The sequence below is a fragment of the Brachypodium distachyon genome, chromosome 2, assembly GCF_000005505.3.
Source record: "Brachypodium distachyon strain Bd21 chromosome 2, Brachypodium_distachyon_v3.0, whole genome shotgun sequence".
NCBI classification, from domain to species: domain Eukaryota; kingdom Viridiplantae; phylum Streptophyta; class Magnoliopsida; order Poales; family Poaceae; genus Brachypodium; species Brachypodium distachyon.
Window position 1 is genome coordinate 52,267,389 of NC_016132.3, and position 15,061 is coordinate 52,282,449.

General features: G+C 50.0%; 1 protein-coding gene across 5 annotated transcripts; it reads right to left on the bottom strand.

Annotated features, from left to right (window-relative positions):
* Window positions 1-1,664: 1,664 nt before the first annotated feature.
* Window positions 1,665-14,743, bottom strand: LOC112271030. 5 transcript variants are annotated; one of them, XR_002963810.1, is made up of 7 exons: window positions 12,272-13,175; window positions 12,023-12,191; window positions 11,247-11,940; window positions 10,706-10,808; window positions 10,573-10,626; window positions 10,283-10,499; window positions 9,456-10,189 (listed from the first exon to the last, which is right to left on the bottom strand). XR_002963810.1 is itself a non-coding variant. In XM_024459919.1 (6 exons), exons 3-6 carry the CDS (start codon window positions 11,409-11,411, stop codon window positions 2,038-2,040), a joined length of 360 nt encoding a protein of 119 aa, XP_024315687.1. In that variant the 5' UTR covers window positions 11,412-11,940; window positions 12,023-12,193; window positions 12,272-13,175; the 3' UTR covers window positions 1,665-2,037. The 5 variants fall into 5 exon arrangements, 1 of the variants encoding a protein (XP_024315687.1); XM_024459919.1 differs by lacking the exons at window positions 9,456-10,189; window positions 10,283-10,499 and adding an exon at window positions 1,665-2,075 and having other exon boundaries at window positions 12,023-12,193; XR_002963809.1 differs by lacking the exon at window positions 12,272-13,175 and having other exon boundaries at window positions 12,023-12,265.
* Between the last annotated feature and the right edge of the window lie 318 nt (window positions 14,744-15,061).

A 15,061-nucleotide genomic window follows, 5' to 3' on the forward strand; every position in this document is an offset into this window, starting at 1 on the left:
GACGACCGTAGTAATTATCATCGGGCGTCTTCCCTACGCCGCCTTACTGCCTTGTGTATCCCGGAATTTATTTACTTTGTAAAACTTTCCCTGCCTGAGTTGAGTCTTCCAAAAATGGTCCGTCTTTCTCAAAACAAAACTAGTTTTTTTTTTTGTGAACAACTAGGTTGGTTGGGCCGTCTCGTTTTAAAGAGAACGGAACATTTCTGCAGTCCGTTTCGTCAGCGGCCCAGCTGCCCAGGTTGAATTGCACAACGCTGATTGCTTTGGGCTTCCAAAGATCTCTTTGTTTAAGTTTTTTTCTATATAAAGCAAGTACAAAGGAAAATCTTAAGGTTTGGTCTATGGGGAGGGCTACGGAGTGCGCGTGCACGATTTGGCGTACAGAGTGCTCACTTTGGACAACACCGATTAGGAAACTTCCGTTTGTCCACACTTTTTCTAAAAGCAGATCTGACACCTCTTCACGTGCCGGGGAACCCAACGAGGGCACGGAATTAAATTCCCTTGCACACATTCTGTCATGTCCTTCCAGGATTCGTTTTTCTATGGACGCTTCGAGCTAGCGTCCAAAACCACTAAAAAGGATCAAACACTAGATCTTTTGATGATTTTGGTTTGACTTGAAAAAAAGATGATCGAACTTCAACGACCAAAATTTACATCTAGGTAACTCATAATCTGATCACAAAAAATGAACAAATTGTAAACAATCATTTCGTGATAGCCGATGTCGTAGCACGGGGCTCAGACACCGGTGATGCGCGAGCACCCCCTTTTAGGTTAGGCAGTGGGTGGCGGGAATCGCTCCGGTGATCGTTGGCGGGACCAATGTCAAGTGTTGGGACACGATGAACACAAGATCGTTTTTACCCAGGTTCGGGCCACCCTGAGGTGTAAAACCCTACGTCCTGCTTCTGAGTTTTTTGCTATTTATCGATGAGCGACGGTTTACAAGTTGCCGGGGGAAGTCCCCGGGTGCTCTCTCTCTTCTTAGCTAAGTGCTACTTGCTACTATTGGCTAGAGTTAGTAGTGAACTGAGAGTCCATTCAAACCCGAACCGGACCGACCCCTTTGACCGTTGGCGGGGGTCCTCCTTTTATACTCAAGGGGATACCACAAGTGCCTCGGTGCATGGGTGACAAATGGCGAACAGGGAGCCAGGGCAGCTCGGTCCTGCCGTGCTGGCTCGCATGCAGGATGGGTAGCCCTGCAACTAGGGTCCTACGTGCCTAGGATTTACACCGGGCCAGTCACTGTAGGCTGATTGGATGGGGAACCCCCTTTCTGTCGGTGCATTTAATGCTTGAGTGTGCTTCACTCCTTGTCCTGGCGAACCCTGCGCACGGGGGGCCCACCGAGCGGCCACATGGTGTTGCTGTCCTGCCCACTCGGTCCCGCTCCTGTAGCGGGCGCCTGTGCCCGGGAACGCCCTTCCCGGCAAGTAACCTTCCCGGGAAGCGCCCGGGCGGGATTTTTCTTGCTGCCCTCCAGGGCAAGCCCCGCAGCCCGGCTAGCCCTGCCGTGCTGGTGACTTGCCGGGCAGCTCGCGGGGTGCTGCCCGGGGTGCGATCCTCCCGGGGAGCAAGCGAGGTAGCCCACGCGTTATGCAGCGGTGGTACCCCGGGTGCCACTGGTGCGACAGCCGACAAAAGATTCCATGTCCCAAACACCCTAACTTACATCCAAGTATTCAGTAGAGTTTTGACAACACCTTTCAAGTTGCAAAACAGAATGCTACTTGCTTCTAACCTCTGAAACTGATAACTAAATGTACTTATGTACTGGAAATCCAAGTTGTGCAGCAAGTGCGTAGTCGACCAAAAAGAAAACATGCCCATCATGTGCAAAACTATCAAATTTTTGCACGAATCAGAGGAAAACAACGTCAACTAGAATGACACACTGAAGAAGTTTGCAGATACGGATCCTAATTTAACACCTGGTGATTGGCAAGAACAAACTCGCGTCCTTGGCGTGTGCAAGACAAAATTAGCTCCATATGTTCTACTGACCTTGATCTACACTCTTCTTTATTATTTGGATTCACCTAAACCATGGGAGATTACAAAACCTGTCAATACAAAATTTAAATTGTTAGAATGATAGATATAAAATAATTTCGTGTTAAAAAAATACGTCTAACAATCAGCCAAAATTACATCCTTAGTATAGTGAAGAAGTACTTTTATTCAAGAAACTACATCTTGATATCGAAGTTACATCTAAATATGGTAAACTACATCTAAAGTCACAATGAACTACCACACACAAAAAAAACCCTTAGTAGTTAGTAGTTACATCCAAATATGGTTAAGCGACATCTAAACTAACAGTAAACAACATCCAAAAAAATCTTGATTAGTTCTTAGAAGTTACATCCAGCAATTGTTAAGCTACATCTAAAGTAACATTTAAGTACTGAACTTGAAGAAGCCGAAGATGCAGCAAACTGGAAGAAGCCAAAGCCCTCGCTTGCCTTCGGGGCCTGACCTTGCTCAAGGAAAACATCAATAATTGTTAAGCTACATCTAAAGTGTGGAAAGCGACTGCTCTTGTCGGGGGGATGACCCCGGGTAGGGTCATGGCGACACAACTCTAGCCGAGATAACGAAGGCAAAGCCGGCATAGTAACGTATGCCGGCATCATAAAGTTAAACTAACGATAAGCCGGCATCCCGGGCGTATGCCGGCATAGTTTTCTTATCTTGTAAGTTTGCAGGATAAGGACGAGCCCCTCGACCTCGGCGGTGCCGAGATCCTTCAACGGTCTTATCCTGACCACGCGGTGCAAAGTAAAGCAGCGACATCATCATCTCAGAAAAGCAGTCAGCGCTTGCGTACCGGTGTCAGGTGACCACGCTAAAGAAGCACCGAAAGGGAATCTATGACGGAAGCCGGCAGAGGATAGCTGTACCCGTTGTAGGCTGGCAGGGAAAAGTAAAGTTGTCTTGTCCCCTGCGGTACTGCCTGGAGGGAACCGAACTGCGTGCCCGGCGGGGCCCAAGGAAGGTGACGTTGGACTCGGCCCGCATGTCAGTGTGACATTCCTGGCCCATAAATAGAGCACTACACCTCCCTGGAGAGGAGATCGAGCACTTAGACATTCTAGGGTTTCCCCTTCTTCTTCTTCTTCTTCCTCAAGAATACAGCTCAAGGAGCACCATTGTAGAGCTTGCCTATCTCGGCTAATACAACAAAGCAGGAGTAGGAGTCTTACCTCGGCAAGAGGGCTCCGAACCTGGGTAAATCTGTGTGTTCTAGTGTGAATCGTGCGTGTTCTTCTTCACGTCCTCCCTTCTCTGGATCCTCCTTCGTCCATTGGCCCCAAGTCAAGCCATCCTATGGCATCTGCCGTGACACCACCACGACTGCGACAATACCCCTGTCAAAAATCTCAGGGCTGCCGAGGCTGCGGCTGAAGAGTTGCCGAATCTTACGGGAGAGGCACTTCGACAGTAGCAGCTACGCGTGAAAGAACTGCTCCAAACAGCCAACGAACAGAATTAGGCATACTTGAGAATGCACGGCAAACCCGGTGCATCTCAGGTCATTCACTCGGTTGCAGATGCTGGTGGCCTGGTTGACAAGCAAGCGTCCTCACCTGGTGGCAAACGTGACAAAAGCGTTAACTCTTGCTGGGATAAACAGTTGGAACGCTGTGACCCGGCCCTGGCCGAGAAACAAGTAGTCAGAAGGGTGGATGACAGCCAAAGTGGTCGGCGTCCCGGCGGCAACCGCCGAGATCAGCAACAGCGTTACTCGCATGACCATGGGCACCGACCTCGGGGTCCGGCACCTAATACTGCTGCGGGACAGCAGGGTGTCGAGCGCAACCCCCTGTATCGAGGTGAAGATCGCCGTTATGACCGTTACGATGATGAATACTCGGCCATGGCTGACGAGGGTTATATCAGGCGTGAGCGCGACAATCTCGGCCCGCTCGGAGGCCGAATTGGGAACAGGCAGGTATCGCCCCTGGATGTTCGACATCGTCTTGATAGAATTTATCTGTCCGAGCTTCTGGAGGAGCAAGGCCCTCCGGGACCGCGTTGCTTCGCGCATCGGATCATGAGGGAGAGACCAGCCCCGGGTTTTCAGCTGCCCAGGGGTACAAGAACGTATGACGGCAGTACTAAGCCGAAAGATTGGCTGGAAGACTGTCACGGCAGTAAGCGTGGCAGGTGGCAATCGCAGATGGGCGGTACGTTATGTACCCCAGATGCTCGTGGGGCCGGCAAGGATATGGTTGAACAATTTGCCAGAAAGCAGCATCAATTGCTGGATAGACTTTGAGGAAGCATTTGTCAGCAATTTCACTAGCACCAGAAGAGGCCGAATCGTCCTCAACAGTTGTCCATGTGTAAGCAAAGAGACAACGAAACCGACCGAGATTACCTGACAAGATGGAACAATCTCCGCAATTCCTGTGAAGGGATAGTGGAATCGTAAGCCATAGCGTGGTTTGCCCAAGGATGTCGGCACGTCAGCATGCTATGGCAGAGGCTGCAAAGAGAGATGCCGACCACTCTGTCTGAAACGATCAGGATCGCCGACATGTACGCGCTTGGCGATCCGACTCAGCCATCGCTGATGCCAGCAGAACCACAAAGGAAGCACCCGACATACAATCCTTCTGGGGCGTTCCGGAGGAATGATCATCAAGATCATCGCAACAAGAGAAGAGATGACAGGCCGGATTACCGGTATGGGCCAGCCCATGTCGCTGCAGTTCAGGACTAGCCTGATGCCGGCCCTAGCCAGCGTCAGAAAACAGGAAATCAGCAGTGGGTCAAGAAGGGAGAACAAAAGAAACCCTGGCAAGATAAGCCGAAGTATATTTTCGAGGTGATGTTAGATCAGCCTTGTCGTTTTGACACGACTAACCCCAACAAGATGGCGAACCACACAACGCGGCAACGCGGCTGGATGCAACGGGCCGAGAACAGCGAGGCAAGCCGGTTACCTCCACCTCCACCCCTCACAGGCGCAAACGCACAGATCCAAGGACCCCCTCAGGCAAACAATGCAGTCAACCAGGTGGAGGGACAAAAAATCCCAGGGTATACCGGGAGAAGAGGACAAGGAGCATCACCAGAGCTACATGATTTTCATCACTAAGCCCACTGACAGGAAAAGTCAGCGCAGGCGAGAGATGGAGGTCAATGCTGTTATGCCGGCAGTCCCAAAGTTCATGTATTGGTCGGAGCAGGAGATCAACTGGAACCAGGCATACCATCCCAAGGTTATGCACAACCCTAGTAGATATGCCCTGGTGGTCGACCCCACGCTCATTGGGCCTGACATTAACATCAAGTTCACTCAGGTCCTCATTGATAATGGGAGCAGCATCAATATCCTATACCGCGACACGATGCTTAAGCTCGGCATTACAGATAACATGCTTGAGCCCAGCCGGACTACCTTTCATGGTATAGTGCCGGGAATGTCTTGTGCCCCGGTAGGCAAGATCCGAGTGGACGTCTTATTCGGCACCAAGGAGAACTGTCGGACCAAAAATCTAGTGTTCGAGGTGGTGGACCTTAGCGGTCCGTACCATGCGCTGCTTGGCAGACCGGCACTCGCCAAGTTCATGGCTACTACTCACATTGGTTATCTGAAGATGAAGATGCCAGGACCAAATGGTACCATAGTTATCACTGGCAACTACAAATGCTCAATGGAATGTGCAGCGGCCGGGTCTGCGTTGGCCGAGTCGTTGGTCATCGCTGGCGAAAAGAAGAAATTACAAGAAGCTATTGCGATGGCGCAGGCGGCACAAGTCGGCCTGCCGGCTATGACCAATCCTCATGGAAGTGTGGTTTTTCAGGCAGCCAAGCAGACAAAGGTACAGGTCGACAGCGATTCCCGGACCGCACCGTCATCATTGGTGCCGGCCTGGGGGAGAAATAGGAAGGCGAGCTCAGCAGCTTCCTCCGTGAGAATTGGGATATCTTCGCATGGTCAACTCAAGACCTGCCAGGTGTGCTGAGGGAGTTAGCTAAGCACTCATTACATGTCAGACCAGACGCAAGACCGGTGAAGCAGCCCCTTCGACGCTTCGCCGACGACAGAAGGAAAGTCATGTCGGAAGAGGTATCCCGACTTCTAGCTGCCGGCTTTATCAGGGAAGTGTTGCATCCCGACTGGCTGGCAAACCCGGTCATGGTCGAGAAGAAGAAAGACGACCCAATTGCTGCCAAGGTATAGGGCATGTGTATCGACTACACCACCCTTAACAAGGCATGTCCCAAAGACCCATTTCCGTTACCTCGGATCGATCAAGCGATTGACTCCACTGCCGGGTGTGAGTTGTTGTCTTTTCTGGATGCGTATTCTGGTTTTCATCAGATACCATTGAACCCTAAGGATCAAATAAAGACATCATTTATCACCCCGTTCGGGGCTTATTGCTATCGCACTATGCCGTTTGGTTTGAGAAATGCAAGAGCTACCTATCAAAGGTGCATGCAGAAGTGCTTACATGATCAACTCGGCAAAAATGTGCAGGTATATGTCGACGATGTCGTCATAAAAACCAAGAAGAGCGCCACGCTCCTGGATGATATCCGGGAAACATTCGCAAATCTGCGGAGGTTCCGAATGAAACTGAACCCGGCCAAGTGCACATTCGATGTGCTGGCAGGAAAGTTGCTTGGTTTCCTGGTATCAAGCCGAGGAATAGAAACCAACCATGTGAAAATTGCCGCTATAGAAAGAATGAAACTGCCAAAGTGCCTCAAAGATGTGCAGAAATTCACAGGATGCCTAGTGTCGCTAAGTCGTTTCGTGAGTCGGCTCGGTGAAAAGGCTATACCCTTATACCAGCTGATGAAGAAAACCGACAAATTTGTGTGGACACCACAGACGGACCTAGCTTTTCAAGAGCTGAAGAAGATGATTGCTACGGCACCTACATTAGCTTCGCCGATGGAGAAGGAGCCTATGTTGTTATACATAGCAGCGACAAATCGAGTTGTTAGTGCTGTCATTGTAGTGGAAAGGGATGAAAATGGCAAATCGGTACAGAGGCCAGTATATTACTTGAGAGAGGTGTTAGCGTCGTCCAAGCAAAATTATCCCCACTACCAAAAGATGGCGTATGGCGTATATATGGCGGCAAAGAAGCTAAAGCATTACTTTGAGGCACATCAGATCCGAGTTATATGTGAGGCGCCCGTCTCGGAAATCATGACTAACAAAGACGCGAGCGGCCGAGTCGCAAAATGGGCTGTCGAGTTGGCTTCCTATGCGCTGCAGTACGACAGACGGGATGCCGTGAAATCTCAGGCTTTGGCGGATTTCTTGGTGGATTGGGCTGAAATGGAGTATGAACCACCGCCCCCAGAAATTAACTACTAGAAATTGCATTTTGACGGCTCTAAGATGAAAAGTGGGTTTGGTGCCGGCATAGTTCTGACCTCGCCAAAGCTCGACACGACAGGCTATTCCAACTGGGGTGGCGTTAGAGCATTTACGCAAACCGTCCATCAAACCCTCACCGGAATCGGAGTCGATATTTATCCCGGCGAGCTCAGAAGCCAACGTCACTCCCATGGACATTGACGGTGGCAACGGTTCCGGTAACCCGAGGACTGAGCGCCTTAACTCAGCAGAAACAATGACAATTGAGCCAATGGAGATAGACGAGCCGAATGAGCCAATCTTTATTACTCATCCTGTGCCGGTTTGGGCGTAACCAATAATGTCTTACCTCAAAGATGGGAATCTCCCGAAAGAGGAAGTATCGGCAAGGCAAATCTAGAGAAGAGCGAAGGCGTACACCATCATTAACGGTGAGCTCTACAAGAGGAGAGTCACTAGCGTCCTACAGCGGTGCGTCGAGTCTGAGGAAGGACAAGAAATACTTCGGGATATTCATCAAGGCGAGTGTGGCCATCACGCCTCTTCGAGAACGCTAGTGGGCAAAGCTTTCCGGCATGGTTTTTACTGGCCAAGTGCACTACAAGAAGCAGAAGACAAAGTCAGGAAGTGCAATGGCTGCCAGAGATATGCCAGCAAGATTCATATGCCGACATCTGAACTCAAGACTATTCCAATCACTTGGCCTTTTGCCGTCTGGTGTTTGGATATAGTAGGACCGTTCAAGCGGGCGCGAGGAGGCATGACGCATAGCCTGGTCATGGTTGACAAGTTCACCAAATGGATTGAGGTCAAGCCGATAAAGAAGTGTGACGGCAAAACCGCGGCGTCATTTCTAAAGGATATCATCTTGAGATATGGGTACCCACACAGTATCATCACAGATAATGGAACGAACTTCACGGAGGGACCTTTCGCGCGATTCTGTGCTGAAAAGAAAATCCGGCTGGATGTTGCTTCCCTAGCACATCCTCAATCCAATGGGCAAGTTAAAAGGGCGAATGGCATGGTTTTGGCCGGCATAAAACCCCGGCTAATTGAACCATTGGAGCGTACTCCGGGATGCTGGCTGGATGAACTCCAGGCTGTGCTATGGATTCTCAGGACGACTCCCAATCGCTCTACATGCTACACGTCATTCTTCCTTGTGTACGGGGCGGAAGCTGTTTTACCAGCCGACATTGAACATGACTCTCCACGAGTAACCATGTATACGGAGGCCGAGGTGAAAGAGGCCCGAGAAAATGATGTCGACCTGCTCGAAGAAGCACGGGAATTGGCTCTATCTCGGTCAGCCATCTATCAACAGCACCTAAGGCGTTATCACAGCCGAAAGGTCAGCCCGCGAGTATTCTGGTAAGGAGATCTTGTCCTCCGGCTTGTGCAGCGCACAGCCGGCATGCACAAGTTATCACCTCCGTAGGAAGGACCCTTCATTGTGAGCAAAGCACTCCACAATGATTCTTACTATCTTATAGATGTACAATATCCAAAGGCGAACAGGATGGACCGGTCAGGCGAGGAAACCAAGAGGCCATGGAATGTAGCGTCGCTCCGTCCGTTCTATACTTGAGAGCTGAGTATTTGTATTGTTTTTCCTTATGTTGAATGTTCTAATTAAGACAATGAAATTGTCCAATGGGTTCTTAAAAGAAACTCGGGGACTTAAATTTAACTTCTTTATTGCAATTCTCTTTTGTATGTCGGCATGGCTTAATTGCGTAATCTTACGTTAATCTAGTAGTGTGTCGGTATTGACAAAACCCCTCTATGACTTCGCTGCTGTCCGCAACCCGGCTTCATGGCAAGCTAGAGATGGGTATAAAATAACCGAGCACATGAAAAATGACTACGGAAACAAGCAAAGAGGCGATCCGAGATACACGTTATCTTCATTCGGCATTTCTTTTTAACTCGGTTATTGCCGAGCGAATTCTTCGACTTACTTTTTTCGAGAGAGTGGTTTTACGACTTGGCGATTCGTACGTCGAACGCTGACAAGGCACACAAAAGAACCGAAGTCATAAAATTTCACTAAGAGAAAAAATAAACTCGGGGACTCGGTCAGGAATCCGATAAACAAAAGACTTTCTTAAATTGAAAACTTGGTGTCTTACAGACAAAAGTATTCCGGTTACATTTGCACCCAGCATTCCGGGAATCTAATATTTCTAAAGTTTTTCACGACTAAGCTAAGAAGAGACGGAGGGGTTGGCGCCGGAACTCGGCGCAGCATTTTCGGTGGAGGCCAAGTCCACAGCATCTTCCTCGGCTGCAGCCTCTTCTTCTTCCCCGTCGGTCATCTCGGCGTCAGCTTCAGAGGTTGGGCCCTCCACAAACGTATGCACGTCGGCATACTGGATGAAGGAGTAGGCCCGCTCCCTGCGCTTCGCCACCAACTCCGGGTCCGTGAGATAGGAGAGCCGGCACGCATCGATTGCAGCACGTCAAGGTTGATGCCATCGTACCATGATAGTACGAACGACAACGCCTCGTCGGCGCCGATGCGCGCGGCCGACTCCCGCCAGTCGCTTAGCTGGGACTCCGTCTCCAGCAAACGTTTCGCCAGATTCGGGATGTCCGCAGGAGCTTCTTCTCCCGGCCATAGCGCGCGGAAGGCCCGGATGCCGGCGTTCAGCATGTCGACACCGAACGACTTGAGTGGTTTAACCCGGCTCGCGATGCTCACCAGGTAATCCACCAAGTCGTACTCGAACGGCTCCCCCGCCGCTGCTGCCGGATCCCTCTTCTGACGGGCGACCTTCACGGTCTCTTGAGCATGCTCGAGGGATGTGGGGAAGAACTCTGGCAGAGACAAAACATAGCAGTGAGTCTCGGCACATTATTGCTACTACTCGTCAGCATGTTGTCAATTTTGATGAGTTCATGCCGGACGACCTTGAACAACGCGGTCTTCTCGGCGTCCTCCAACTTCGCGGCAGTAGCACGGGTCTCAAGCTAGGCAGCTAGGTCTTTGCCCTTCTTCACCTCGCTTTCCAGGCGGATTTTCTCATCGGCCTGGGAAGAGAGGGCCGAGGTGAGTTGGCTCACCTCGGTCTTGTACGTCTCGGCCTGAGCCGCGATCTGCGCCAGCAGCCGGGTAATTTCTTCTCATCTGTTTAGCAGACTTATGTTACAGAGGATGATTTTTAATATGAATGGAATCCGGAATAAAGATGAAGTGTTACCTTGAACCTCGACGACGCGTTTCAGCAGCTCTGCTACTTGAGCGTTGTCCCCGGCTGAGAACAAGAACAAATGTTAGTCTTTGCTGAATATTGATGGTCGGACAATGATCGTATTTCAGTTAAATATGCTTACCCTGGCTCTCGCGCTCAGCCTTCAACGCCTTGTGCTCCGTCTCCAATTTCTTGTACTTTGTTAACAAAGTTTTGAAGGCGGTGGTGCGCTTGTTCATGCAGAGCTGCCAAAACAGCGATTCACAAATAAGTTCACTACAACAGGAAATCAATGGGGAATAAAAGTTTGAAGTTTCTAAGCTTCAGGCCGACTATTCTAAAACCCGGCCTAAATCTCGGGGAATAAGGGTTTGAAGTTTCTAAGCTTCAGGTCGACTATTCTGAAACCTGGCCTGAATCTCGGGGAATAAGGGTTTGAAGTTTCTAAGCTTCAGGCCGAATATTCTGAAACCTAGCCTGAATCTCGGGGAATAAGGGTTTGAAGTTTCTAAGCTTCAGGCCGACTATTCTAAAACCCGGCCTGAATCTCGGGGAATAAGGGTTTGAAGTTTTTTGAGATGAGCTTCAGCCGACTAATTCTTACTCGCCCTAAACCTCGGGGACTAGGAGTATCGGTACTACACCGGAATTGAAAGAAAAATATTTTAAGGAATTCTTCATACCTCGGCAGATCGGCTGGCCTCAAACAAAGCCACCCTTGCTTGGTACATCCGGGTGGCCACCGATTCTGGAGTCGCTGCGGGCGGAGGTCCCACCAGCGGGCTTTGCCGAGCCAACTGCAAGGTGCTGGAAGTCACCTCGTAGTGGTCGACGCTGTTCCAGTCCATGACGGACTGGCCCAACGACCCCCAACTGTGCCCGCTGGTCGTCCGAAGGGGCACTTCCTGCGGCTTGTCAGAAGGCCGCGGCGCAGCGGAACCCTGAGCTACCAACCCTGCTGCAGCAGGAGGGCCTTTGGCCTTCTTGGCCCGGGCGGCAGCAGGTTGGGCATCCACCGGCCGCGACGAAGACGGAGGCGGCGTCGGCGTCGGCTGCGGCCCTTGGGGTCCTTGAGGACCCGCCACCGGCTGTTGCGGCGGCTCCGTCGGCGTCTCGAATGCGGCCGAGGTAGGAGCAGCCTCAGTAGCGGCCTCGGTTGCCGAGACCCCGGCCACAGGAGTCTCGGTTTGGGGGGTCTCGATTTGGCCGACGACCGTGGCGTCAGCACTGGGGCCAACATCCCGGGCGGGGGTTGTCGGATCCGCGGCAGTCTCGTTTTCACCTGTGGCCGGGTTTCAAACCTCGGCGCAAGAAGTGGAAGCCGCCGGGATCTCGGACGCGATACACGTCCGAGATTGCGTGGCTGTTAAAGCCTCCCTGCAGAAATAAAAAGCTTAGTCGTTCGCATAATTTTGAAGAAGGAAACCGGCACCAGAGGTTGAGGTAATAAGAGCCTTACCCGTCGATCAAGGGTTTCGGCTTAGGACCACGTGCCGCAGTTTTCTTCCGCTTCACGTTCTGCGAAAGATCTTTCTCGGCGGGGCACTTTGCAACTGCGCGTTTCTCCCGAACCGGCGCCGCAGCAGCAGCCGGTTCCAACGCCTCAGCGGCATGCTCACCCGAGTCGGCTCTTTCAGGGATAGAGCAGGAATAAGCATTTCAGTTACGAGTGTTATAAGGGTTACAAGAAGATGGTAGAAACTCTTACGTTCCGTACGGCGAGGGCCGGCATGAGCGATCGGCATGAAGTCCTCCGAGTCCGGATATTCATGGTCGATGGTCAGGCGTGGGGCCGCAAAGCGTTTGTCCGGGGCTTGTCGCATGGCTGGACGACAGCCACCCGCGGAGAGAGACGAGACGCATGAGCTCCAGGAAGGGGAACTCTCCTTGCTCGCCACCCTAGGTAGTAGCGGCAATGCCTCACCCACCCAAGACGGTCACGTCGGCGCCTTCGACGGTCACATCAGCTACGCCTCCGACGAGCATAAGCGCAATAAAGGTGACATGCTAGTTCTCTGCTTATCTGCACCTCCCCAAGTCCCTCTCTCTCTCTGTCCAAATTTCGTTCTTTTTTGGTGGTTCAGTGTAGTTCTCGATTTAGATCGGACTATTGATCTTACAACATTCAGCTGGGAGAAGCTTATGTGGTAACTTGTACCACCATGGACTTTGACATTTTGGGACTTGAGAGATGGAATAGATTTCTGGTATATATTTGGTAATGGTAAAAGGTTGATTTTTTTAGAAGAAGGTAGAATTTTTGTGCTATGGTGTATTGCAAGGTATTAGATCTCGACTTGTTGATGATAATCAAGGGCCGTTACATATCCACAGGTGGTACTATTGTACTTCCAGGTTACATTCTCAATCTCTTTTGTCAGCAACATGCTGCCCAACAATTTCACACAATTTCACCAACGTACTCTATAATCTAGAATATGTTGATGCGGATATATGAGAACATATTCATTTGCTAAATTGTTATATCATACTCCCTCCTTTCACAAAGAATGGCGTCCACGCTTTTCGAGGTCGAACTTTGACCAACGATTAGACCAATTGTATGTAGATTATATGTTACAAATTTTATATCGTTGGAAAGGTTTTTGAAATACGAATCTAATGATATAATTTTTTGTAACACATAAACCTCAAATCATTAGTCTAATTGTTGGTCAAAATAAAATCTTGAAATGCGTGCGTGCCATTCTTTGTGAAATGGAGGGAGTAATATGCTATATAACAAAAGGAAAGGAGACACTGAGGAGTGAGGAATTACCATGCAACCACGCGGAATGAGCTCTGATGCGTAGATGCCAAGCCCATGTATGCCAGATTTATACACTACGAGATGCTTGTGTCCTTTTAACTGCTTGAAAATTAAAATACACCAACGACCAGCTGACGAAATTGTGACTTCGACAATGTTCATATTAGTGGACTTGTATCTAAGAAAGTTTCGAGTGTATGTGTTGGCGAACTCGTCGGTAATAAGGACACAGGAAACACGTTTTACCCAGGTTCAGGGCCCTCGACGAGGTAATATCCCTACGTCCTGCTTGTCTGATCTTGTATTGATGAGTCGATTACAATGGGGTGTCGTGAAGGCTAGATGCACAGTTTCGATCTGGCGAGTGCGACTAGGCGGCTTCTATCTAAGTTGGGGTGTCCTTGGCTCCCCCTCCTGGTCCTTTATATATGCAGGAACCCAGGTCTAAGGTAGAGTCTAAGTCGGTTACAATGAGGAGATATATTCTAATTAATCTTCCTTATCTTGAGTCGCAAGATTTGGCATGTAGACTCTTGGAGTCGTAGTAGGTTTTCTTGTGGGCCCCTAGCTGGGCCGTAGCGGGTATAGTCGAGTCGAGTACGTGGTTAGTCCTAACCACGTCACCAGCAAAATTCTACCTTTCTCTAATAATTAGCATCGGCAAGTTGTGATCTACAGTACTAATTGCAATACACCGAAGACCAACAAAATTCTGCCTTCCTATACAAAAATCCACCTTTTACCATTACCAATTATATAACGGAAGTCGATTCCAGCTCAAGTCCCAAATTGTCGAAGTCCATGGTGGTACAAGTTACCACCTAAGCTTCTCCCAGCTGAATGTTTTAAGCTAATCGTCCCATCTAAATCTAGAATAACACTTGGAAGCACAAAACAAGAAGGGAATTTGGGCAAAGAGAGAAAGATTTGGGGATGTGCAGATAAGCACAGAAGGATTATAAGAGAAGTCAGTAACAAGCAATATCAGGTCACCTTTGTTGCGTTTATGGTTGGTGGAGGATGACCCCACCAAGAAGTCATCGGAGGCGTACCCGATGTGACCGTCGAAGTCACCGACGTGGCCGTCTTGGGTGGATGAGGCCCCGCCTCTAGTGGCTAGGATTGCCAGAAGGGAGAGGTTCCCCATCCTGGAGCTCTTGCGGTGGCTGTGCCGAAGGATTCGAGGGTCGTTCAGCTCCCTGCGGCAAGCCGGTGGTGGAGGCGGGTTGAGCTACAGCTAACCCTAGAGGCGATTTTGGGGGAAGTTGCAGTGCACACGAGAGAGAGAGATTGGAGATGGTGGACCCCGAGCAATAATCTGAAAAAATAAGGACTAAGTTGCATATGTGCCAAGGTGGGGATGAGGTCTTTAATCCTGTACTTTGAATTAGATCGGACAGTTCAGATTTAGGGGGAGTCCGGTAGCACACAATGGGCTGGTATCACGAAATCTTCTCAAGGATAAGAATAAATGTCGTGCTCGTTGGATCAGCAGCGAGTGAGCACAGCGGGAGACGAAACGGTGCGCGCTTACGGAATAGATTCTGCGTTGGTCTATACACGTTAATAACTGTATGATACACAAGTGCAATCCACACAGTTCCATCCAGCCCATACATGCATATAGTGTGGACACGTCGTGTGCTGGTTTTTTTTTAGAAGACCAAGACCATATATTAGATCAATCAACCCTTACAGAACCATCTTAAAAAAAAATTACACACAAGT